Source organism: Balaenoptera musculus, chromosome 4, assembly GCF_009873245.2.
Source record: "Balaenoptera musculus isolate JJ_BM4_2016_0621 chromosome 4, mBalMus1.pri.v3, whole genome shotgun sequence".
Lineage (NCBI taxonomy): Eukaryota > Metazoa > Chordata > Mammalia > Artiodactyla > Balaenopteridae > Balaenoptera > Balaenoptera musculus.
The window spans coordinates 142,895,645-142,922,887 of NC_045788.1; the positions used below are offsets into that span (position 1 = coordinate 142,895,645).

Here is a 27,243-nt window from a genome sequence, read left to right on the forward strand (position 1 = left end):
AAAGAAATGTCTCAGCAGAAAAGGATCTGAAAGAAAGAAGAATGGACATCGATGAATAGAAATAGCATCATTTTCACCAATATTGAAAGGAATTGCTAAACCAGTATGTGTGCTGAATTCAAGCATTTTCTAAATTCCCATGTGAAAAAAAAAAAATCTCTGATAGGTCTGCTCGGGGGAAAAATAGCCCAGGAGTCCCCTTACTGCCTTTGAGCCGGAGCGTTGCCTGGTACAGAGTGGAAGAGCTTTGACCTCCCCTTCCCTCCATCCAGAAAGAAAATTCTTCCAAACAAGAGTTGGCCAGTGGGGCCAGGCCACAGCATTGCCGTGAAGGAAGAATTGTTAGTGTCTGTCTTCTCAGAGTCTCTCTGGACTTAGTTCTCTGTTAGAATAGACTAAAGACGTGGAGACCTGGCCTTGGAGTCTACATTTGGTATCTTCTGTTTCATATTTTATTTCTGTTATTTGAGTAGACGTGAAGTGATATGTCGTTGTCACTTTAATTTGCGTTTCCCGGGTATCTAAAGGATGCTGAGCATCTTTTCATGTGATAACTGGCTATTCGTGGTGGTCCTCTCTCTCTTTTACCTTTTATTATCTTTTTATTTTGGCCTCACCGCGTGGCATGCGGGATCTAGTTCCCTCACCAGGGATTGAACCCGTGCCCCCTGCATTGGGAGCGTGAAGTCTTAACCACTGGACCGCCAGGGAAGTCCCTCTTTGTAGGTATTCTACTGAGGTTTTCCTGAGTTTCTCGATCTGTAAGTCAAGAATTCAATGCTTTCCATCGAATTTGTGGATTTCTGCCCTCTTCTCACTGTCTTCCTGGTAAGCCCTGTGGAACCTCATCCAGTGAGTGCTGAGCACAGCTGAGGCTGAGCACTTACACTGACCCCACGCAGACTTCTGGCTCCCATCCTTACCTCCTTCTTCTCCGCTGCCCTGCCTCACCGGCTCCAGCTGTCCTAGACCCTGACCTCTGCCTGCTCACCCAGCCTCAAAGCACAGCGCTGCCCTGTGCACACACATTTAGCAGCTGTGTTCACACTCAAACTATTTCACATACATTTACCTTATTTCAATTGCAAAAGTTACCCCAAACCTACTTTCCTTGCATAAGAAACGTACATGCAGTTAAAGTAAGGTTTTATCTTGTGGCATTCTCAGAAGGTGCCTACTCCGTGGAAGGCCCTGTGTGGCTGGGTATTGGGGGTGGGGACACAAGTAAAAGGCAGCCCCTAGTTCAAGAATTTTACAGTGTCACGGAGACAGGAAACTAGTGGGAATGCAAAGAAAGGTGGCTGCTTCCAACCGCGGGGCAGAGTCTGTGGGAGTCGGCCTCCCAGGGGCGCCTTGAGGAGGACCGGGGTGCTGGAGAGTCTAGGTTGTACTGAGAAGGTATATAATGTTGTTCTACTTCATGGCAGCAATATTACTTCATAAAACCAATGTAACGAGAAACACAAGACCAAGAGTGTTGCAAGGGGTAACTGCCATTCGGCTCAGTGGTGGGAATTAACCCGGTGTCCTGATTCCCCCGAGGCATCAGGCCTCTGGTAGAAATAACAATGCTAGGCTATGGGCGGCAGTCCCACACAGGTGAGAAATGGACACGCTCGTGTCCACTTGCTGATGTCGGTGACTCCCGGGGTCCATGTGTCGGTGTCAGCGACCCCCAGGTGGTCCCCGTGTCCGGGTGTCTGAGACCCCCGGGTGGTCCCCGTGTCCGCACGCGGCTGTCAGCGACCCCCGGGTGGTTCCACGGGCCCCGGGTCAGCGACCCCCGGGGCCGTCCTCGACGTCGGGCACTCCTGCGGGCGATGCTTGTGGGCGCCCCGCGGCGAGTCCCGGCTGCCCTCCCCACGCCAGCCCCGTCCGCCCGAGGGCGCCGGCCTGGGGGGCGGCTCCCGGCCGTCCAGTCCCTACGGTACGGGCCCCACGCGGCACCCACGGCCGCCCACGTCCGGCCCGCGCGGACTTCGGGCCCGAGGCGTGGAGGATACCTCCGCCGACACTCGCGCAGCCCGGACCGCCTTTCAGTCGGAGGACCGCGTCCGCGCAGCGGAAAGGCCTCCCCTTTAAGGCGCGCGCCCCGGAAGCGGTACCACCGCGCGCCGGCACCGGAAGCGGATGCGGCCGGCGGGCGGCGACGGCAGGCGGCCGGTTCGGGAGCTACCTCGCGCGGCCGGGCGGGGGTCGCTGTCGCGGTTGCGGCGCCGCTTAGGCTCGGGCTGGCCCGGCGCGGCCTCGGGCTGCCCATGGGGCGCAGGAGGCCGGGCCGGTGACGCCGGACGCCCATGGACGCCCCTGAGGAGCCGGTGCCGCCGGTGATCTACACCATGGAGAACAAGCCCATCGTCACCTGTAAGTGCCCGGCGGCGCGGGAGGGGGCAGTAGCCGCGACGTGCAGCCCGGCCCCGGTCGCCGGCCCCTCGGCCCCCGCGGCCCGGCCCCCGCGCTCCCGGCCGGGCCGCTTCCTGGAATGGAGGTGTGGCCGGGGCGGCGGCTGCGGCGGGGCACTGACCCCGCGGGCGACCTCCGACCTCCCCGGGGCCGACCTCGTATCTCTCTCTCCTGGAGGCGACCTCTGACCTCCTCGGGGACGCTCTTCCGGTTGTCCGGCTGCAGTTGGACAGCGCTCGGGGCGCGGGGCGCCCAGGACGGAGGGCGCGCCCCGAGGGGGCCCCGCTGTGCTCCCCGTCCGGCCGCAGGCTCGGCAGCTCGCCCCGCGCGGGCCGGTCCTTCCCGGAGGGGACGGTCTCCTCCAGGCGCACTGTTTTCTCCGGTCCTGCAGAGGGTCTCCTGGCTCTCGGTTGCGAGCGTGGACGAAGTTTGCGTGCGGTTGTCGTGTTTGTTAGGAGATGGGGGTTTGTACTTCAGTAACGTGTTAAGTAGTGTAAGACGCAGGGGACCCGTCGGCCGTGCCCAGCTGCACTTGCCTGGGCACAGCGGCTCTGCCGGGCCGGGACCGCGACCCAGGGCTCTTCCCCGCAGGCCGCTCAGGCACTTCCGAGACGCTGGCACAGAGCAGAAACCCATTTCACAGATGAGGCTGCAAAGGTTAGGTGAGCTCATCCACGCTCTGGACCACTGGACTGGTGCCTCTTCATTTTGAGTGTCGGGTTTTTTTTCTTTTGACGCCACATTTACGCATCCACAAAGGAATTGTTTTTCTGTTACAGAAAATTTTCCTCTAATTTTTACAGCCATAACTTCGGAATTAAATACTTTGAAAAACACTGAGCTTATGGAAAGTGTTGAAATGTTGGCTGACATTTTGATGACTTGCAGACAGTTGTTTCAGACTGTTAGGATTTTTGACCTTTGACAGTGTTCTTATTTTCAGTTAATTTTTTCAAATGGTCTTCCACACTTTGAAAGGAAGCACTGTTTCTACAGCAACATCCGGGCAGGCACTTAGGCCTTAGTAGATGGTTCTGTAGGTCTTAAGCCCTCTCTTGTTTCTTTCTCTTTCTTTTTCATTTTTTTTTTTTTTTTGATTAATGGATACTCTCTTTGTATGCTTTCTCTTGTCAGATCCCTGAGAAATTGTATATTTAAAGTTGAAGTCTGTTGCTTTATCTTTAGCTGATAAATTTTCTCCGGGAAATGGACGGTGTCACATCTAAATTTGGACACTTGCATAGTTCGAAGCTGTTTTCTCTTTTCACCAGGACAGCTGCAAGTCTTGCTCAAGACTACACCTTTAGTCGAGGGAACAGGTGTGTGTAGAGCTGATCGGGAGGCCCTGCAGTTAATTCCCAGGTGCTTTCTGTACCCTCAGGGAAGAGGAGCCAGGCTCGGGGTGGTCTTCCTGTTAGGTTTCAGTGTCTTCCAGACCCTGGAGACTCCTCCCCACGTGCCCTGCACACTGTGAGTGCTGGGTCAGTATTGCCCGTAGAGACATTAACAAGTCTAATTATGTCTCATACATACCCCTTAGCTCTCATCTCATAGCAGTGCTTCTATGGGCGTTATGTAAATACGTATCTGAAGAGAAAGTTCAACCTTGGGTTGGGTTCAACCTTGACTAAACAGGTAAATCGTTATCCTAGTAGTGTTTGAGATGTGGGTCTAGTGTTTAGTTTCATACCCGCATGCATGACAGACAGCTAAAGGATAGTTTCCTTTCCTACAGATTTACTGTAAAAGCTATGGTGGTGGAGGTTTTTCCGGTGTTTAAAACTGTTGTCTGTACTGATGGTATCTCTGTTTTAAAAGGCACAACCATTCATTCATTGGAGTCTCAGAAAAGAAAGTGGCTTCAGTAAACTTTCAGAGAAAGTTACCTTGAAAAATAAAGATCCCTTTAAAAGTTAAAGATTTTTTAAGTTTTAGGAAGGCTGACTTCATTTTGGTGTGTCTGGGACTGAAGCTGCGGTAAAAGCACTTGCTGTCCTGGTTTCACGTTATACTTTCTTTATCTTGTTCCATTCTTTCAGCTGTACATGTGTTGAAGGGAGCTGCTAGTGTAAGCAATGTAGACAAAGGTAGTAGGAAAATTGCTTTAAAAAAATCCATCTGGGGCTTCCCTGGTGGCGCAGTGGTTGAGAATCTGCCTGCCAATGCAGGGGACACAGATTCGAGCCCTGGTCTGGGAAGATCCCACATGCCGCAGAACACCTAGGCCCGTGAGCCACAACTACTGAGCCTGTGCGTCTGGAGCTTGTGCTCCGCAACAAGAGAGGCCGCGATAGTGAGAGGCCCGCGCACCGCGATGAAGAGTGGCTCTCGCTTGCCGCAACTAGAGAAAGCCCTTGCACAGAAACGAAGACCCAACACAGCCAAAAATTAAAAAAAAATTAAAAAAAGGAATTCCTTAAAAAAAAAAAAATCCATCTGGAGGCTTTGCTGTTGTGTACATAGCTCCCTTAGTATGCAGCATTTTAGTTTTCTGTCTGTTTAATACTTTTCCAGCCATTGCACCTGAGGAGGTCTGTGTTTGTTCATTGTAAAATGATAGCAGAGTTTGTGCTCGATTTCAGTTTTTTTCATAGGATTTAGAACGTTTTACTTTGAGTGAAAGCTAATTGTGCATCAGCCTTTCTGAAAAGAATGTAGAATGTTACCAGTTCAGGTAAATTTAGGAACTGTTCATTTGTGGCCATGAGAAGAGTGGAAAGTCTCCAGAGATTAGGGGTAAACAGAATACATCATTCCTTGAAAACCTTGCTAAATTTTTTAAATAATATTCTGAAGCTACCTAAAAGTATTAATGGCCGTTAGTCTGTAATTAAAATTTCCCGAAGCTGCTGCCTGCCTGCCTCTGGTGCAGAGTGACGGCCTCTGTGGAGGATCTGCTTAGGCTCCCAGGCCTGGTGAAGCTTCTGAGTACTGGAGGCTGTGTCTGAAATGCACAGGGGTGTCCAGCGAGCAGTCTGCGGTACTAGTGGTGTGATGACATTGGGCGATAAATCACCTGGTCATAGCAATGTGAATACCTGTAGTATAACTGACTAATCATGAAAGATGCACAGTGAAACTGAAACAAATCCAGCAGATCCATTTGATCTAAACTTAAGTTAGAGCTTAGATTTTTTTTTTTCAACCACTGGATCAGTTCTCTGCTTTGGAATAAAGACTGAGGTTTCTGGTCCAAGGGTATGTTAGGAAAGAGATGTTCCTTTTCCAGCTATCTCATTTAGTAGACAAAGCTATTGTAATTCCACTGATTTGTGGCTTTTCTTTATTGGTGTTGGCATCCTACTTAAGATAGCACATAACTATCAACGTGGAATTGTGTAGTATCTGAAAAACAACAGTGTTCATTCGAATGATCTGTTCTCACCCAGTCACATCGAATGGTGCTGCTTTAATTTTTCTCAATCTCTATATTTAGGGTTCCGGATCCGACATTATGTATTTTCAAAGGGGGAAAAAGGCAGCATAACTGAGCAGATCCGTAATGCTTTTTACCTGGGTGGGTTTTGTTTTTTTCCCCCCTGTAGGTTAAAGTTTTTAAATTTGCCCATTGCAATTTTCTATCAAGCATGAAAGTCTGGTGCTTGTGATTTAACCACTCTCAGTTTCATTGCCGGAAAAGTAACTTAAAATGTCCTCTTTTTAAACTGATACACATAAATGCAGGTCTTGGTCCATATTGAATCCTTAAGCCAGTAGGGAATCAGCTATTGAGAAGTGGGAGAAACATTTCTCCTTAGGAAACCTTGGTTCCATGGGGTGTATTTGGAGGGCAGGGACTGAGGCATTAGTACCTGTACTTCCCTTCATTTAGAAATCACTTCAGACTTCCCTGGTGGTCCAGTGGTTAAGAATCCGTCTGCCAGTTCAGGGGACACGGTTTCGATCCCTGGTCTGGGAAGATCCCATGTGGTGCAGAGCAACTAAGCCCGTGCACCACAACTACTGAGCCCGTGCTCTAGAGCCCGCAAGCCACAACTACTGAGCCCGCATGCCACAACTACTGAAGCCCGTGTGCTTAGAGCCCATGCTCCGCAACAAGAGAAGCCACCACAGTGAGAAGCCCGCGCACCGCAACAAAGAGTAGCCCCCGCTTGCCGCAACTAGAGAAAGCCTGCGTGTAGCAACGAAGACCCAACACAGCCAAAAATTAAAAAAAAAAAAAAAAATTAAAAAAAAAAAAAGAAGAAATCACTTCTACCTGTGCGTGGTTAGAAACAGGCAAGACTTGCTGTGTGACTACTTCCTCATCTGTGAAATAGGGACAGGGATGGTACCAGTCTCAGAGGGTTGATATGGGGATTGAATGAATATGTGTAAAGCACTCAGAAGAGTGATGAATGTGCAAAAAGAATGTTAGCTACTCAGGAGAGACTTCTCGGTTTTCTCTGTTCATGGTGGCCTTAGTGTCTTCAGTAATTTTTTCATGGCACCTCTAGGCTAAAAAGAATATTTAGTAATTCTATTTATTAAGTAGTTAGGTTCAAATAATTTTATTAAGTATTATATCCTAACAGTTACTTGAAAAAAAATACACATAAATTGGAAGAAAATTTTTATTTCATTCTTAGATAACCACAATAACATATTAGGGATGGTTGCACCTGTTGGGCACTGCACAACTTCTCTAACCTGGGAATCAGATTGGACACTGCTGCTTTGCTTATTTGACGGGGGGTGGGGGGGTGGGGGGTGGTGGGGGGTGATTCTTGGCCTTTCATTACAGCAGTTACCCTGTTTTGTGATGATAATGATGTCATTGAAAGAACTGTAGCATGATGTAGTATTGAGACTGATTAACTCAGCTGGGGCCTGGGACATCTTCAGTATTGCTCTTTCCCCTCAGAAATTTGGAACATCCTTTGGGCCCTCTCTGGGTTTGCTGGGGTACCCTGAGGCACCTGGGTACACATTTGGGAACCCATGTTACTAGTATGTCAGCCCAACTCTAGGGTGGATTCAGTTGAACCAATAATTCAGAAGTGAAAAGCTTCCTTTTCCACTTGAACGTCAGCTCATGTGCCTGATTTACAAGATGTGTTTCTGAAGAGTTTCTAGTAAAGTTTGGTTTATGCAAATGAGACTCGGGTCTGATTTTTTTTTTTTATTTAAGCACTGATGAATCTCTGAAGTAATCAAGCATGGCAGACATAACACATGAGCCGGTCTTTCCCTAGAAAGGAACTGACAGCATGGTGGTTGGTCCACACAACAAGAGGTAGGAAAGGCCACCTTGGTTACCTTTTATTGAAAAGGCCAGTGACTTACGAAAGAATTTTTTGTCTAAAAAAACTTTTTTGCCAGTTGACGGAGTGGAGTGTCTTTTCACATGGATTGCACAACTTGGTGCGTGGTCTCCCAGGGGCTCCCTGTTGATCTCCAGGCCCTCTGCTCTGGCCTGGGGGCTTCGGATCTCGATGACAGACCATGGGATGGGGACCGCGCAGCCTCAGATTCTCCCGATCACCCCTCTCTCTCACAGCATCCTGGGCTTTCTCTCCTCCCTTTATATCACCTTTCCTTCTGTCTTTCCTCCCTTCTGTCCCCGCCTTCAGTCAAATCGTTCCTTTGGAACTGCTCTTAACTTGAATTTTAAATGTATTCACAGTATTTTGCACTTAGAGAATATTTGGTTTTTAAATTTAAAATTGATGACCTTGTAGTCATTTCCAACTTCTTTTTTTTCTCTCACAACCAACATTCAGTCTACCAGCAAATAGCATTCTGTCTTTGAATTGATCTAGAATTCAGCCCCTTCTCCCCACCTTCACTGCTGCTCCCCCAAACCCCGGCCCCCTTCATCTCTCCCTGGGACCCCAGCAGCCTCCCAGCTGGCCACCCCATTTCCAGCCTGGCCCTTGAAGCTCGTTCTCTCTGGGGTTGAAGGCAGTCTCTCTAAGAGAGAAGTACAGCATGTAATTCCTCTGCTCAGGCCCCTCCAGGGGCCACCCACCTTCTCAGCATAATATTCCCAGACCTTCCCATGGGCTCTGAGACCCTCTGCGGCCTACCGCCCCCTGGCCCCAACACTGGCCTCCTGGCTGAGTGCCTTTAACCACTCAGTCCCTGCAGCCCCTGTTCCCGTGGTGCCCGCATTGCTTTCCTGACCCCCTGGGTGCTTCCCTCCCGCTCCCGGGGCTGCTCATGTGCCACTTCCCAGGCCTGCTTAGGGTTTGGCATCGCTTCGACTTTATTCAGTCTTTTTTTTTTTTAATTAATTAATTAATTTATTTTTGGCTGCGTTGGGTCTTTGTTGCTGTGCGCGGGCTTTCTCTAGTTGCGGCGAGCGGGGGCTACTCTTTGTTGTGGTGTGCAGGCTTCTCATTGCGGTGGCTTCACTTGTTTCGAAGCATGGGCTCTAGGCAGGCGGGCTTCAGTAGTTGTGGCACACAGGCTCAGTAGTTGTGGCTCGAGGGCTCTAGAGCGCAGGCTCAGTAGTTGTGGTGCATGGGCTTAGTTGCTCTGCGGCATGTGGGATCTTCCCGGACCAGGGCTCGAACCCGTGTCCCCTGCATTGGCAGTCAGATTCTTAACCACTGCGCCACCAGGGAAGCCCTTTATTCAGTCTTACTGGCTCAGCACCCCCATGATAGAACATTTGTTTTTTCATGGTTGATTGTTCCTCTTCACCCCTAACCCAGGCTGCCCGCTCACTAGAATGTGAGGTTCAGAATTGCGGGAACTTTATCTGTTATGATCACTGCTGTGTTTCTGGCACCTGGACGGTGCTGAGCACGTAGTTGGTGCTCAGGACGTATTTGTTGAAGAAATCAAATCAATAAATGAGTAAACATTACTGTAAAGGAAAAATTGTGTTATGTGTCATTGAATGCTTCCATAAGGTAGGCGCTCTGATGGTGTAAAGTTACTTTCTTTAAATACATGTCTTCATCGAGATCGTTTTGTAGAGTTTGAATCCTGATCGCTCAGACTTGTTTTTAGGTAAACTGCTGTGCCCTTAGTTTGTTTTTTTCTTTTTGATACTGGGACATTCTCTGTTTGGAGTTTTTGAATTGAGGAAATACATGTTAATCCAGTAAAAGAAAAGCTCAGTGGTATGGTAGGGACCATAATCTTTGACATGGTCCTTCTGAGTTGTGTTCAGATATGTTTTCTTTACTACAAGTCAGTAGAAATTTAACTATGACCAAAACAAAGCATTCTCGGGTTGATGATTCAGCTTCTGCTGTGGAACATTTAGGATTGAGGGACTGTCAACCTGGCATTTGGATGAAGCCTTGAAAGAAGATACAGCTGTAACTTTTTGAAATGAAACTTTAACCTTAAATGTGTATAAATAAAAGCAGGAATACATTTTCATTATAAAGAATGGAATCTGGAAGTGTAATTGCTGGGTCAGAAGGGGGGAGCAGTTTAAATTTTGAAACCTGCTCCTGAATCACCCTGTGAAAAAGCTGTCCTCTGCCCCACTGGATGGGAGTCATCTTTTTAATTTTTGCCAGTCTGATGGATGACTTTTTCTGAACAGCTTTATTGAGCTCTAATCTACATACTATAAAATTAATATCCATTGTACATGTACAATCCTCTGACTGCTAGTAAATATTCAGAGTTGTGCAGCCATCACCGTAATTCAGTTCTAGAACATTTCCATCACCCCAAGAACTTCTTAGTAGTCAATCTCTGCTCCTATCCCCAGACATAGGCAGCCACTAATTTGCTTTCTGTCCCTATAAATTTGCGTTTTCTAGACATTGCAAAGAAGTGAATCACGTAATATGCTGTCTTCTGCCCGGCTTCTTTCACTCTGCAGTGTTTCTGAGGTTCATCCGTGTTGCACCAACTATAATTTGCTCCTTTTTTTATTGCTGACTAGTATTCCACTGTGTGGATGGACCACATCTGGTTTATCCATTCGCCAGTTGATGGACATTAGGATCGTTTCCAACTTTTTGTCATGAGTAATGCTGCTCTGTACATTTGCATGAGTTGTAAGGTTTCGCTATATTTTCTTGATATATGTCCTTTATCAGATATATGATTTGCAAATATTTGGTCCTGATCTTTGGTTGTCTTTCAGTTAATGTGTTTTGAAGTACAAACATTTTAAATTTCGATGAAGTCCAGTTTCCTTTTTTTTTTTTTCTATGGATTGTACTTTCGATATCATACCTGAGAACTCTTTGCCCAGCCCAAGGCCATCAGAGTTGTTTTGGTGTTATATACCTGACAATTAATGAGGTTCTTTTTATGTGTTTATTCGTGCTTGGACCTCTTCTGAATTGCTTGTTCATCTGGGTTTACTTTGACATATGAGAAGTATGGCCAAAAACATACCTAAAAGATGAATTGGTATAGCACTAGGAAAGATGTACATTCTATTTTTGTATTTTATACCATATGTATTAGTTTTCTAGGGCTGCTGTAACAAGTTACCAGAAACTGGATGGCTTAAAACAACAGAAATTTGTTCTCTAACAGTTCTGGAGACCAGAAGTTGAAAGTCAGGGTATCAGCAAGGCTGTACTCCCTCCCAAGGCTTTGGCCAGGGTGCGGGGCGGGGGGTGCGGGGTGGGAATCCTTTCTTGCCTCTTTCCAGCTCCCAGAAATCCTTGGCATTCCTTGGCTTGTAGCCACATCACTCCAATCTCTGCCTTGTCTTCACACAGCTTTCTCTCTCCCTGTGTTTTCCCTTCTGTTTCTTATCTGACCTGACAAGTGACCTCTTGTCATTGGATTTAGGTCCCATCTGTATATGATCTGGAATGATCTTATTTGAGAGCCTGAGCTTAATCACATCTGTAAAGACCCTTTTTCCAAATAAGGTTCATTCTCAGGTTCTGGGGGGGTCAAGACGTGGACAGATCTTTTGGGCGCCCCGTTCAGCTCCTTCATTACAGTGTCTGCATTGGCATTCAGGTGCACATCGGCCGGCATCCATCGTGTGTCTTTGGTTTTATATCACTTCTTCTGTCCTTGGAGGCTTGTCCTCATTGTGCTCCGGACCAAGGAGCAGTTCCCTGGTATCTGGAATTTTGGGCTTGAGATGTTGATACAAGGTGGGATGATCTCTTAGGAAAAGATGAACCTTTTCTGCAATCTCTCTTTCCCTCTTTTTTCCCCTAGGGAAATAAATGCTTTTGTCTTCCTGTACAAGTGTTACATGATGTTTCATTCCTCAATATTATTTTAGGCCTTTGTTTGCAAAATTTTTTAAAAAGTGAGCAGAGAAATTATGAAGAAACTGACAATAGGCTTAGACGTTGGTTTCACCAGGGAGTGGGATATGTTAGGAAGTTTTCTTATTTTTAACAGATCTGTTTAGTGTTTGGAAGTTGTTGCATAAGTTTCAGAGCTGAAATTTTAGGTAGAACCTTGTAACTAACAATAACCCCTGTGGTAACAATTTTTACTACATCTGTAGCTCACCGTTTGTAGGCACTCTTAGTCTGGCTGGGTCAGCTCAGAAGTTTCTAGGCATTGAGGTGCACAGTGGGAAGGGCTGTCAGGTCATTTTGAGGTTGAAGACCTGAGGGCCAATTTTGCTGTGCCTGACCAGGACCCCTCAGTGTTTGGTGGCGCGGCGAGGACCAGCAGCCAGGTGGCGACTCCTCCTCCACCACGACCTTTCTTCGTGGTCGGTGTGTCAGACACTGTCTGCCCACACGGAAGGGGGGATTGTCCCCAAAGTCACCCCTGGGAGAAAGCCTTTGCCATAGAGTTAAGTAAAATAAAAATATCACTTCCTTTAGTTCAGCAGTCGAAGAACTGAGTAGGGCAGCCGTACTGGAAATTTTTAGTGTAATCTTACTCATTCTAAAATTAAATTCATACTCTGAGAACTTGACAGCCAGCACCGTCATTGCATCTGCTGTAGGATATCCTGTCCTCTGGGGGCCCTGAATTGTCTAGCGTAGAACATGAGGGAGTTGGGCTAGATTTGCCATCCGCGAAGGTGTACTCAGCATCTCTTCTGTGCCAGGCGCTGTTGCAGGTGCTTGGGTTACACCTGTGAGCAAAGACCCCAGCCCTCTTAGAGCTTACGTTCCAGCAAGAGGAGATAGACAGTGTACATACATAGTAAATTATGTAATGTAATCGGTGATACGTGCTAGGCAAAAAAGGAGAAAGAGAAAAGGGTAAGAGAAATGGCAGAATTGTTAACATTTCAAACTTTTTATTACAGACACTTGCAAATATGTAAAAAGAAATAGAATTGTGTGAAGAAACCCCACAAACCTATCACTCAACTTCAACAATTGAATGAATGTCAATCTTGCTTCTTTATACCCCCCATTCCTTCCAATCCTGTGTTATTTTGAAGCAAATCTCAGGCATCACACATTTATCGGTAAATGTATGTGTTATGGACTGAATATTTGTGTGTCCCGCCCAAATTCATATAGTGAAGCCCAAGCCCCTAATGTGGTGGTACTTGGAGATGCGACCTTCTGGGAGGTCGTCAGGTTTGGCTTGGGTCATGAGGGTGGAACCTTATGGTGGGGTCACTGGCCTCATAAAAAGAGGAGGAGAGAGTGGGAGGGCGCTTGCACTCTGCAAGTCAGGAAGGAGAGCCCGCCCCGGGGGCCCAGGCAGGCGCCTTGCACTGCAGCCTCCAGAACGAGGAAGGCACTTGTGTTGTTTAAGCCACTCCACCTGGGGTGTTTTGTCACGGCAGCCTCAGCTAAGACAGTATGGATCTCTAAAAGATAAGGACTTCTAAAAAACATAACTGCAAAACTTTTGTGGCATCTAAATAAAACAATTCCTTAGTATCAAATATTCAGCGTTTACATTTCCAACATGTCTGAAATGTCTTTTTTTAAAAAATTCTTTGAATTATTTAGCATCCAAATAAGGTTTTTAGATAAATGTCTTCAGTCTCTCTTGAAATCTTGATTTCCCCCCATCCATCTTTTGCTCCTTGCAGCTTCTTGAAGAGCCCAGGGGGTGTGTCTTGTGGTCCCCTCCCTGGACTGTGCCAGCTGTGTCCTGTGGTGTCCTTGAACACCATCCTCTGTCCTCTGTTTCCTGTAGGGTGTCAGAGCCCGAATCTGGATCAGAATGCAGTTTGGATTTTTCTGGCAAGACTTGCACAGGTGGTGGTGTGTTCTTCCATCAGTAGGCGCAATGATGTCTGGTGGTCTCTCTTTTTGTGTTGTTAGCAGATATTTATTCTCACATCATTAATTCCCTAAGGGTTGCAAAACCGTGCTATTTATTCTAATTTTACCGTTTCTTCATTTATTATCTGAAAGATTTCTGTAAAGAGTGTGTATTTGTACACACACACACACACATTTGTTTATGTTACTCGGTTACCTAGTGGTATAGTTTGTATAGGAAAGGCAGACCAAATGCTTGATTCTTCTCCTTTACATAACTTCTCAAAATGAGTTAGTTCACTGGTATTCTTCATTGGTGATCAATTAGCTTTTACTTATTTTTATTTTATTTTATTTTTATAGTATCATTATGAACTTAAGGATTTAAACGTGCTTGGTTTGTTTCAGTCCATCGCACTTGTTATCCTTACTGATGGGCAAGTGCCCTCTTTGCCAGCGTGCTTGTGAGTGTAGGAATCTTTGTTAGTTTCCTTGCTCTCTGGTATGATGCAATGTTCCAGACTCATTTTATGCATTTCCTGCCCTGGACCAGGAGTAGCCATTCTCCAGGGAGCCCTGATTCCTTCTAGTGGGATATGGTATTTGGAGACCCCGGTCTGTGTGCTTGGGCTTCTAGTTGCTGTTGGGCTTTTTCAGGGGGCAGAGCTAGGAATTTAAAGGTGGAAGCACCTCCTGGGTTCACTTTGATCTTTTCAATTCAAATTCAGGACTTCAGGGTTTTATTTAACCGCTCTGTCCTCTGTATTTGCTTTCTTCCTGCTTTTTTATGTTTTCTTTCTTCCAGTTTTCAGGGATGCTTGGGGATGATAGTGTTAGAGCGAGGTTCTCAGACTGGATCAGAATCCAGTGGAGAGCTCGTTGGAACCTGAGGCCAGGCCCCACCCCAGAGTTTCTGATTGAGCAGGTACGGGGTGGGGCCTGGGGGCCAGCACTCGCAACAAACACCCGGACAGTGCTGGTGCTGCAGGTCCAGGGAACTGCTTACTCCACCTTCCACAGCCTCTGAATAACACTTTAACTCTGCCATCAACAGTGTGACTAGTGAAGACAGACTTAAAACCTTTTCAGTAGTTCTTTGTGGCATTTGGATCTGTTACCCCACTAGGAATGAATAGTCAAATTTCTGCCAACTGCACATACATTTAATAACCTCATTTGTTTTATTTTTCCTGATATTTTTAGGGAAAGCTTTTTTAAAATTTAATTTGTTTTATAAGTATATAAAATACATGCTTCCAAAGGCAAGTCTACCAACACGATACATTTAAAACAATCTAGCATATACCCCTGTCCTCTCTACCCTATCCCTGCCCTTACCTAAATAGTCTTCTATCGGAGACATTCATACATATTTGTATTTCCCTTTCTTACATAAGAGATTACAAACTACATACACATTTTCCCACTTCGCTTTTTTCCCTCAATGTTTCCTGGTGGACATAGCGTGTGGAGATCTTTCCCATTGCTTTTTATAGTCCCCTAGAACTCTGTCGTGTCCGTGTGCCGTGTTTATTCCACCGGTCTCCCATCAGTGGAATTTGAATGGTTTCGTCTCTTGCTGTTTGACATAGTCTTGCATTGAATAGCCTTGCGTGTGCATCTGTCTTCTCATTTTCCCTGTGTACCTGTCGGGGTAGAGCGCTGCAAGGATTGCTGGGACTGTGGTAAACACTTAGTTTTGCTAGATATTTTCAAACCCCCTTCATAATGGCGCACCTTTTGAAAACTGCAGTTAGACCACATTGAGAAAGAGAGTGATCTTTGAACAGACCTTAAGGAGGTGAAGGGGAAATCCAGGGAAAGAGCGGTTTGGGAACCCTTCTGTCCAAAGCCTCGGGTCAGGGGCGTGCCTGGAGTGAGCAAGAGCTCTTCCTGAACTTGCAAATGCTGTGATTCAAACTGCTACAATCTTACTGTATTTCCTTTATTTTAAAAGTATGTAAATCTTCAAAGGCTGATTCTTCAGTCTTCTCATATTTAGATGCATTTATCCGATCTTTCTTTTTCTGTTGGAACTCTTCAGTTTTAAGTCTAGTGTGGTGTCTGAGTGCTAGAGAAGGTGACTGCTGTCCCCCTGGTTAGAAGTGTGTACTCAGACCTCCTTAACGCTTGGCATGTGTGCTAACTTGTTTCATGTCAAGAAAGAAAGACTTCGGGACTTTCTATCTTGTGAGTGGTCTCTGTGTATTGGTTGTGGTTCCTTTTCTGCAAACTCCCACAGTATGAAACTTAACACTCACACATTGTACTTTGTCCCTTTGGTCACACCTGCGGGGTGGTGACTGTTGCGTAGACTGGGTACCAGGAGTGAGGGACACAGGGTGGGGGAGGGGAGCACGTGTGTCTGTCACAGTCAGGCTCGGGGGAAAGCTGGATGGAACAGCCTAACATGAAAGCTAGTGATGACATGGCAGGGCGTGCTGAGTTGTGATTTAAAATCACCGTCATTTTGGAAGGCCTGACGCAGGGGATCTGTGACAACTGATGACCAAGTGTAGGCGATTCCCATCATGTCGACTGGAGGAATTACTGTTCTTTAAGCTTGGCCTCTGCGGCGCAGAGCTGTGGGAGGGTTCATTTGCTTTTCTTCTCAGTATGCACCTTCCAGTAAAGGCAGTGCAGTGTTTACGCGTAGAAATGGGCCATCAGTTGCCTGGTTGTTTTCGGGCACAGGCTGAACCTTACTTTCTATCAGTACTTGCAGAATCTGGATACCATCTGGGTCTTTTTTGTTCTTTCTCATTAGCCTTCACTCCCTGCCCCCACCCCCAAATGTGAAAGCCTTTCATGTACAGATACACTGGGAAGACCCCTGGGGAGGGCTTCCGTGTTCCAGGAGTACACATTTGATATTAGTTTTCCCCATGAAAGAGCTACCAATTTGAGGCATTAATTCAATTTTATTACTACATTGACACTACACATAAATTATGGCAAATACGTTTTACATATTATTGAATAGGCTGCAATGACTTCCCAGTTTGTGACTTTGGACATTTTTTTGTCCATTTGAAGGTCTGTTGTACTAGAAGCTGCTGAGGAGAAATTAAGGAACGTACAGTCTGAGGGTGAGCGCACGTGTGCTTCGGGTTAAAGACAGTGCCCTCCTTAACACTTCTTGTTTTCAACTAGGAGTCAGCTGCCTAACTGTGAAGCGTAGCTTTATTTTGTTAACAGCATATTTAACGAATGGCTGTTTTTATAAACTTTTATATAAAGCAAATGTTAGATAAATTATATATTTCCTCTGATTTTTTTGAAGTAAAATCATAGCATCTCTTGCTTGGAAGGGCCTGAGGTAGGTTACCTAGTCCGAGTCCGGCCACTCCACAGCGGCCTAGTCTCCAGAGACCCAACTAGGAGATCGTCAGGTGCGGGTGAGCCAAAGGCAGGTCCTCTGTCTACACCACACGCTTCTTCACGTGGAGCCGCAATCCACCCACTAGTGCTGTGGAGCCTGTGGAGCCCTAAGGGATAAATCTGACCCTTTGTTTTTAAGTTAAGACGTTGCCCGCTAGATAGTTGAAGACAGCCATCGTATTAACAGACTAAGTAATCTGGATGTCTTCAACAATTTAAGATAAAACACGAGATGCATTTTATTAGAAAAGTTACTCTTTCCTTTTACTGAGATTACTTACACTAAAGAATTTGAAGAAGAATTGTACTGTATGAGAGTATCAACAAATATTTAAAATCTTTATTTAAGATCTTTTATCCAACATAAGTCTCCGAATAAAGATACTGATATTGAAAATATGTGGTCGCAGCTGTTTAGGAAAGCTGTACCTCAGCGGCAGATTGGCTGAACACTGGGTTTTATTTGCCACTTTCTCATGGTTGTAACTTCCTGATCCTTTCATACTTCTGTGTTAGGACCTTCACAGTTTGCATGTTTAAGCACTGGTAACAGTGGGATGCCAGTGACAGAAAGGTGCACTCTTGTTGGTGGAAGGTCTTCTGGAACCTGTGTTTTCAGCCAAGCGGTGTCAACACAGTCCCTGCAGATTCCGTAGGAAACAATAAAATGAGGAGGCAGAGAAGCAGCTCGGAGCGGCAGCCAAGAACGTTGAGTTCAGAGTGGGCTGCCCGGTGCGGCTCGGCCCAGCCCTGGTGCTCGGGAGCCGCTTGACTCAGCTGGGTGGGCAGGTGCTGGGTGCCTGGGCCTCCACGTGTGGGGTGGCCCTCGGTCCCGGCGCTGCTGGGAGGGCTCGGGGCGCCTGTGCAGCGTGCTGTCCGCGAATGCACGGTAAACAGACGGGCCCTCTCTTGACTTTCGTTAGCTAGTTCTCACCTGGGGCCAAACCCTCTATAGTTAGCACATCCTCCCGGATCATCAGATCAGATTACATAGTTTTTTTTGCGGGGGTGGGGGGGAGGCAGGGGGGCGGCAGCGCAAATCAAATGCTTTTATTTTTCCCTTTTAAGTCTGCTTATATACTCTTTTCATAGTTGTCAGTTTTTTGCGGCTACTGTAACAAATTACGTAGACTTTGTGCCTTAAAGTAACACAGAGATATTCTCTCAGAGCTCTGGAGACCAGAAGTCTGACGTGGGTCTAGTTAGGTTAAAATTAAGATGTGGGCAGGGCTGATCCTTCCTGAGGCTCCAGGGGAGAATCCATTTCCTGCCTTTTCTGGCTTCTAGAGGTGCCCGCGTCCTTGGCTCTCTGGGCCCCTCCGCCTTCAAAGCCAGTGACACCAGTTCAGTCTTTCTCGTGATGCCATCTCTTTGGTTGTGGCTCTTCCGCCTCCCTCTTCCCTACTTAAGGACCCTTGTGAGTCCAATGGGCCTGTCCAGATAATCCAGGATCATCTTTTTAAGGTCAGTTGACTAGCAGCCTTAATTCACCTGCAGCCTTAATTCTCCCTCGCCATGTAATGTAACATGTTCCCAGGCCCCAGGGAATAGGCCAGTTACGTAGATTTCCGACTGCCCGTAACATGCGTCTGGGAGAGAACCATTGGAAATAATGATTCTATAAGTATGAAAACCCTGTGTCCTTCCCAAATGAGAGGTGACTTTTTTCAGTTTCCCCCGAGGCATAATTGGTAGCTCTGGAGCATTCAAACCACGTTTGGTAACTTACGCTACCTTTTCTGCAGACTGTTTAGTGCCAAATTCAATCTTATGTCATAACCGAGTCCTAAAATCTTTAAAAAATTATTACATAAACATTATAGGAACATTAGCAACAACGAATGTATGGCTTTTTGAACATAGATACAAACATTTTTCTTCTAGATTAAGAGAATATGTGCCTTTATTTTAGTCTAGTTTGGACATCGCACATTCCTGAGATGCAGACTGTGAGCCCCTCTGAAATCTCCTCCGCCTGATGGAACCACTTTGCGCGGTTTGGTTTGGCTGTAGATTTCCAGGAGGATGAAGCATTCACTGCTTGCTTGTCTGCGGGAGGCGTTTTCACACCGAGCAGGGCTGTGGACTCAGTCCTCTGCTCTTTACGTATCAACGTAAGACTGATTCTGTTCTGGTTGCAATTGACTGTTAAGAGTTGAAAATCTGAATTTTAAAAATGCTTTGACACTAAGTAACTTTGTGGATTTGCAGTTCTAGTGGACCCTAAAATAAAAGTTTTGTGCGTAAAATGATTGAAAGTTTTCATTGCTCTTTAGGTTGGTGAAGGGTGCAACAGATGATGTGTGACTGACAGTTTGTGACTGGCCTTGGCCACGGCCGGCCGAGCTGGGTCTGCCGCATCCTCATGCGTCTGTCTGGGCCTGTTACTTAGCTTTGCTTAGACTCTCATCTTAGTGATAGCATCTTGGGTCTAAAAGACTGTCTCGCCTACACGTTTCTATTTTTAGGTATAATCGACTTCTTTGAAAATTAGAGTTGTTTCAAAAATAACCAGCTTTTTACTGTCTTAGTGTTGGTCATCTAAAATCCAAATGAGGGACTTCCCTGGTGGTTCAGTGGTTAGGACTCTGCGTTTTCACTGCTGTGGCCCGGGTTCAATCCCTGGTTGGGGAACTAAGACCCCACAAGCCGCACAGCGTGGCCAGAAATAAACAATCAAATAAATAAAATCTGAATGATACATCTTTATCTGTAGTTATTTATGTTTTGTTGGACATGTGTTAGTGTCTTTTTACGTTGGTAAAAGTTAACTACTTTATAATTGTTCTTCTGTTTTAAAAATTTTAAGAAAATGGTAAGCTGAGTTTGTTGAACTATGACCCATTTATGCTTAAGTCACTGAAATCATCTTTCTGAATTCTTCCCCCACCCCGTGTTTAATTAGTTCTTATCTGCTTTTAACATAGAAAGTTTAAAATTACATGATTAATGCATGAAATGTATGCTTCTAAAAATCTCAGAGCGTGCAGTCATAATTCAGGAAATAGTGAAGATCTGCATCAGTCATCTGATTGCGTGGAACAGCAAATCTAATCACAACTGGCATAAATAAGAAAACAGGTTCAGATAATCAGAAACCCGGGGCTCTGCCCCCCTTTCTTCGGGAGCGTCTGAGTTGGGCTTTCCTCAGCCTTTGGGCTTAGGCCCAGCCTGGGGTCAGGTGCCAGCAAGCCTGGGCACCATCCAGACGGAGTGCCTGCGTCCCTTTGCAGAGCAAGGCCACTGTCCCTTGATGTTTCCCTTTACGTTTGAGTGGCCCCTCTGCCTGTCGTCAGTCATTGCTCCTGCCTGGGTGCTGCCACGCGCCGATGCTGACGGTCCGCAGACGCCCCTGGAGCTGCCTGTGGGTGCCCTGACTTGCCCCAGCCTCATATCCACATGTCCCCAAGTGAGTGACGAGACACACACACACACACACAGGGAGAGAGAGATTTATATTGGGTTGGCCGAAAGGTCTGTTCCGTTTTTTCCGTAAGATGGCTCTGGTAGCGCCTAGTTGTCTTTAACTTCATTTGAAACAATTTGGTAGATTGTATTGTGACAGCTGTCATATCAGCGTGCGTTTAAAAAAAAAAACTTACCAAAATTGGTGAATTTTTGTGTAGCCATTTTAATGTTGAAGGTGGAAGAAAAACAACATTTTTGGCATATTATGCTAGATTATTTCAAGAAAGGTAAAAACGCAACTGAAAACACAAAAAAAGATTTGTGCAGTGTATGGCGAAGGTGCTGTGACTGATCGAACGTGCCAAAAGTGGTTTGCGAAGTTTCGTGCTGGAGATTTCTCACTGACCGATGCTCCACGGTCGGGTAGACCAGTTGAAGTTGATGGCGACCAAATCGAAACAATAATTGAGAAACGATCAACGTTATACCACGCAGGAGATAGCCGACATACTCAAAATATCCAAATCAAGCATTGAAAATCATTTGCACCAGCTTGGTTATGTGAATCGCTTTGGTGTTTGGGTTCCACATAGGCGAAAAAAACCTGGACCGTATTTCTGCATGCGATTCTCTACCGAAACATAACGAAAACATTCCGTTTTTAAAACAAGTTGTGATGGGCTGTGAAAAGTAGATACTGTACAATAACGTGGAATGGAAGAGATCGTGGGGCAAGCGAAATGAACCACCGCCAACCACACCAAAGGCCGGTCTTCATCCAAAGAAGGTGATGTTGTGTATATGGTGGGGTTGGAAGGGAGTTCTCTATTAAGAGCTCCTTCCGGAAAACCAAACGATTAAGTCCAACAAGTACTGCTCCCAATTAGACCAGCTGAAAGCAGCACTCGACGAAAAGCGTCCAGAATTAGTCAACAGAAAACACATAATCTTCCATCAGGACAACACAAGACCGCATGTTTCTTTGATGACCAGGCAAAAACGGTTACAGCTTGGCTGGAAAGTTCTGATTCATCCGCCATATTCACCAGACATTGCACCTTCAGGTTTCCATTTATTTCAGTCTTTACAAAATTCTCTTAATGGAAAAAATTTCCATTCCCTGGAAGACTGTAAAAGGCACCTGGAACAATTATTTGCTCAAAAAGATAAAAAGTTTTGGAAAGATGGAATTATGAAGTTGCCTGAAAAATGGCAGAAGGTAGTGGGACAAAACAGTGAATACATTGTTCAATAAGTTCTTGGTGAAAATGAAAAATGTCTTTTATTTTTACTTAAAAACTGAAGGAACTTTTTGGCCAACCCAGTGTTAATGGGATTGTGCTTTGAATTACTTTTACAAATTATTTTGATAAGTTTCCCCTCTCTCACCAAAAAAAAAAAGAAAGAAAGAAATCTTAGTTGTTGAAATAAATAGTCTGAGTTGACTCTTTTAATAGGCCTCTTGGGTAAGAAAAATAAACACATCAGTTTTCTGAACAGGGTTCTCTGAACACATCAATCTTAAGCCTCATTTTTGCTTCTAGTAGCTGTTTTCTAACAGCTGAATCCTTATTGGGTTTTCTCATGCCCCTGTTGCCCATGGGATCAAAACGAAGTGGCTCGTACAATTCAGACCTCAGAACTCCAATGGCTTTTCTGCTAGGTGGTTGGGCTATTTTGGGGAGCTACAAAGTATACACTGTTAATTTAATTACCTATCACATAAGCCTAGATTTAATTCTTCTGGGGTTTTACACCTAAGCTCTTTCCTGTCCCTCTCTTTTAGAGCTCTGGCTCTCTATAGCTCATTTTCAAAGACATCTCTATTTTTCATAATACTCAATATAAAGACTTAGGAGTATTATCATTAATAATAGCTATATATTCTGAGAAAATCATGGAGGCTTTTCTTCATGTTCAGTCAATGTAGAATTTCAATGGGTGAGAAGAATTTGACCTTCAAATGTAAATCAGGGGTGCTGTATCAGTTGGCTAGGGCTGCCATAACAAAATACCACAGACTGGGTGGCTTAAACAACAGAAACTTGTTTTCTCACACTTCTGGTGGCTGGAAGTCCAGATCAAAGTGTCGACAGGGTTGGCTTCTGAGGCCTCCCTCCTTGGCTTGGAGGTGGCCAGCCTTCTTCTTGATGTGTCCTCATGTGGTCTTTTCCCACACCAGAGTCTGTGTATCCACATTTTCTCTTATAAGGATGCCAATCAGATTGGATCAGGGCCCATTCTAAAGCCCTCATTCTAACTTAATCAGCTTTTCAAGACCTTATCTGCAAATACAGGCACATTCAGAGGTACTGGGGGTTAGGATTTCAACATATGAATTTTGCAGGGACACAGTTTAGCTCCTAACAGGCGCTGAGATCAAATGGTCACTTGTTAAGTCCCCAGTTATTGTCAGATGACGTCTTTGCCCTTGACAGATGTGCTAATTGGCCTATAATCTTTTAAAATTAAATTTAGGACACAGATTAAAGATTTATTTCATGATGGAATATAGGAAAAATTGTTACTTTATAGTCTCCACGTAGACAAGTTTTATATCATATAACAGGATTTCCTGTGGGGGACACTTGGGAGGGGGCGTGTAAGAGGCACTTCATTTGTTTACTCTGTACATAGTTTTTTCTTTTCTTTTTTCCCTTAACATCTTTATCGGAGTATAATTGCTTTACAATGTTGTGTTAGTTTCTGCTGTATAACAAAGTGAATCAGCTATATGTATACATATATCCCCATATCCCCTCCCTCTTGCGTCTCCCTCCCACCCTCCCTATCCCACCCCTCTAGGTGGTCACAGAGCACCGAGCTGATCTCCCTGTGTGATGCAGCTGCTTCCCACTAGCTATCTGTTTTACATTTGGTAGTGTATATATGTCAATGCTGCTGTCTCACTTTGTCCCAGCTTACCCTTCCCCCTCCCCGTGTCCTCAAGTCCATTCTCTACGTCTGCATCTTTATTCCTGTCCTGCCCCTAGGTTCATCAGGACCATTTTTTTTTTTTAGATTCCATATATATGTGTTAGCATACAGTATTTGTTTTTCTCTTTCTGACTTACTTCACTCTGTAGGACAGACTCTAGGTCCATCCACCTCACTACAAATAACTCAGTTTCGTTTCGTTTTATGTCTGAGTGATATTCCATTGTATATATGTGCCACATCTTCTTTATCCATTCATCTGTCGATGGACACTTAGGTTGCTTCCATGTCCTGGCTGTTGTAAATAGAGCTGCAATGAACATTGTGGTACATGACTGTTTTTGAATTATGGTTTTCTCAGGGTATATGCCCAGTAGTGGGATTGCTGGGTGGTATGGTAGTTCTATTTTTAGTTTTTTAAGGAACCTCCATAGTGTTCTCCATAGTGGCTGTATCAATTTACATTCCCACCAACAGTGCAAGAGGGTTCCCTTTTCTCCACACCCTCTCCAGCATTTATTGTTTGTAGATTTTTTGATGATGGCCATTCTGACCGGTGTGAGGTGATACCTCACTGTAGTTTTGATCTGCATTTCTCTAATGATTAGTGATGTTGAGCATCCTTTCATGTGTTTGTTGGCAATCTGTATACCTTCTTTGGAGAAATGTCTATTTAGGTCTTCTGCCCATTTTTGGATAGGGTTGTTTGTTTTTTGGATGTTGAGCTGCATGAGCTGCTTGTATATTTTGGAGATTAATCCTTTGTCAGTTGCTTCGTTTGCAAATATTTTTTCCCATTCTGAGGGTTGTCTTTTCCTCTCGTTTATGGTTTCCTTTGCTGTGCAAAAGCTTTTAAGTTTCATTAGGTCCCCTTTGTTTATTTTTGTTTTGATTTCCATTTCTCGAGGAGGTGGGTCAAAAAGGATCTTGCTGTGATTTATGTCATGAGTATTCTGCCTATGTTTTCCTCTAAGAGTTTGATAGTGTCTGGGCTTACATTTAGGTCTTTAATCCATTTTGAGTTTATTTTTGTGTACAGTGTTTGGAAGTGTTCTAATTTCATTCTTTTACATGTAGCTGTCCAGTTTTCCCAGCACCACTTATTGAAGAGGCTGTCTTTTCTCCATTGTATGTTGTTGCCTTCTTTGTCATAAATTAGGTGCCCATATGTGTGTGGGTTTATCTCTGGGCTTTCAATCCTTTTCCATTGATCTGTATTTCTGTTTTTGTGCCAGTACCATACTGTCTTGATTACTGTAGCTTTGTAGTATAGTCTGAAGTCTGGGAGCCTGATTCCTCCAGCTCCGTTTTTCTTTCTCGAGATTGCTTTGGGTCTTCGGGATCTTTTGTGTTTCCATACAAGTTGTGAAATTTTTTGTTCTAGTTTTGTGAAAAATGCCATTGGTAGTTTGATAGGGATTGCATTGAATCTGTAGATTGCTTTGGGTAGTATAGTCGTTTTCACAATGTTGATTCTTCCAATCTAAGAACATGGTATACTTCTCCATCTGTTTGTATCATCTTTAATTTCTTTCATCAGTGTCTTATAGTTTCCTGCATACAGGTATTTTGTCTCCTTATGTAGGTTTATTCCTAGGTATTTTATTCTTTTTGTTGCAGTGGTAAATGGGAGTGTTTCCTTAATTCTCTTTCAGATTTTTCATCATTAGTGTATAGGAATGCAAGAGATTTCTGTGCATTAATTTTGTATCCTGCTACTTTACCGAATTCATTGATTAGCTCTAGTAGTTTTCTGGTAGCATCTTCAGGATTCTCTGTGTATAGTATCACATTATCTGCAAAGAGTGACAGCTTTACTTTATCTTCTCCGATTTGGATTCCCTTTATTTCTTTTTCTTCTCTGATTGCTGTGGCTAAAACTTGCAAAACTATGTTGAATAATAGTGGTGAGAGTGGACAACCTTGTCTTGTTCCTGATATTAGAGGAAATGGTTTCAGTTTTTCACCATTGAGAACGATGTTGGCTGTGGGTGTGTCATATATGGCCTTTATTATGTTGAGGTGAGTTCCCCCTACGCCTACTGTTTGGAGGGTTTTTATCATAAATGGGTGTTGAATTTTGTCAAAAGCTTTTTCTGTATCGAGATTTTCATATGATTTTTTAATCCTTCAATTTGTTAATATGGTGTATCACATGGATTGGTTTGTGTATATTGAAGAATCCTTGCATTCCTGGGATAAACCCCACTTGATCATGGTGTATGATCCTTTTACTGTGCTGTTGGATTCTGTTTGCTAGTATTTTGTTGAGGATTTTTGCATCTGTTTTCATCAGAGATATCTTTTTTTGTGACATCTTTGTCTGCTTTTGGTATCAGGGTGATGGTGGCCTCGTAGAATGAGCTTAGGAGTGTTCCTCCCTGTGCTGTATTTTGGAAGAGTTTGAGAAGGATAGGTGTTAGCTCTTTTCTAAATGTTTGATAGAATTCGCCTGTGAAGCCATCTGGTCCTGGGCTTTTGTTTCTTGGAAGATTTTTAAATCACAGATTCAATTTCAGTGCTTGTGATTGGTCTGTTTATATTTTCTATTTCTTCCTGGTTCAGCCTCGGAAGGTTGTGCTTTTCTAAGAATTTGTCCATTTCTTCCAGGTTGTCCATTTTATTGGCATATAGTTGCTTGCAGTAATCTCTCATGATCCTTTGTATTTCTGCAGTGTCAGTTGTTATTTCTTTTTCATTTCTAATTCTGTTGATTTGAGTCTTCTCCCTTTTTTTTCTTGATGCATCTGGCTAATGGTTTATCAATTTTGTTTATCTTCTCAAAGAACCAGATTTTAGTTTTATTGATCTTTGCTATTGTTTTCTTTATTTCTTTTTCATTTATTTCTGATCTGATCTTTATGATTTCTTTCCTTCTGCTAACTTTGGGTTTTTTTTGTTCTTCTTTCTCTAATTGCTTTAGGTGTAAGGTTAGGTTGTTTATTTGAGATTTTTCTTGTTTCTTGAGGTAGGATTGTATTGCTATAAACTTCCCTCTTAGAACTGCTTTTGCTGCATCCCATAGGTTTTGGGTCATCGTGTTTTTTTATTGTCATTTGTTTCTAGGTATTTTTTGATTTCCTCTTTGATTTCTCCAGTGATCTCTTGGTTATTTAGTAACGTATTGTTTAGCCTCCATGTGTTTGTATTTTTTACAGTTTTTTTTCCTGTAATTGGTATCTAGTCTCATAGCGTTGTGGTCGGAAAAGATACCTGATACGATTTCAATTTTCTTAAGTTTACGAAGGGTTGATTTGTGACCCAAGATATGATCTATCCTGGAGAATGTTCCATGAGCTCTTGAGAAGAAAGTGTATTCTGTTGTTTTTGGATGGAATGTCCTGTAAATATCAATTAAGTCCATCTTGTTTAATGTGTCATTTAAAGCTTGTGTTTCCTTGTTTATTTTTTTATTTTTATTTTTTATAATGCTGTTTCCCCCCTCCCCTCACTGCTTAATCACAATGATTTTTTTTAAATTAATTAATTAATTTATTTATTGGCTGCATTGGGTCTTCCTTGCTGTGCACGGGTCCTCTCCAGTTGCGGCGAGCCGGGGCCACTCTTGTTGCGGTGTGCGAGCTTCTCATTGCGGTGGCTTCTCTTTGTTGCGGAGCACAGGCTCCAGGCACGCGGGCTTCAGTAGTTGTGGCTCACGGGCTCTGGAGTGCAGGCGCAGTAGTTGTGGCGCGCGGGCCCAGCTGCTCTGCGGCATGTGGGATCCTCCCAGACCAGGGCTCGAACCTGTGTCCCCTGCATTGGCAGGAGGATTCTCAACCACTGTGCCACCAGGGAAGTCCTCCTTATTTATTTTCATTTTGCATGATCTGCCCATTGGTGAAAGTGGAGTGTTAAAGTCCCCTACTATGATTGTGTTACTGTTGATTTCCTCTTTTATGGCTGTTAGCATTGCCTTATGTATTGAGGTACTCTTGTGTTGGGTGCATAAATATTTAAAATTGTTATATCTTCTTCTTGGATTGATCCCTTGATCATTACGTAGTGTCCTTCTTTGTCTCTTGTAATAGTC

At 44.5% G+C, this 27,243-nt stretch overlaps 1 protein-coding gene across 3 annotated transcripts in view; it reads left to right on the top strand.

The window, feature by feature from the left end:
- The first annotated feature begins 2,146 nt into the window (after positions 1-2,146).
- The window catches only part of TRAPPC10 (trafficking protein particle complex 10), a 92,111-nt gene continuing 67,014 nt past the window's right edge, over positions 2,147-27,243 (top strand). For all 3 annotated transcript variants that reach the window (XM_036850264.1, XM_036850266.1, XM_036850265.1), the window contains exon 1: positions 2,147-2,364. In XM_036850264.1, the coding sequence (XP_036706159.1) occupies positions 2,298-2,364 (67 nt within the window). In that variant the 5' untranslated portion in view covers positions 2,147-2,297. The remainder of the gene's footprint in view (positions 2,365-27,243) is intronic.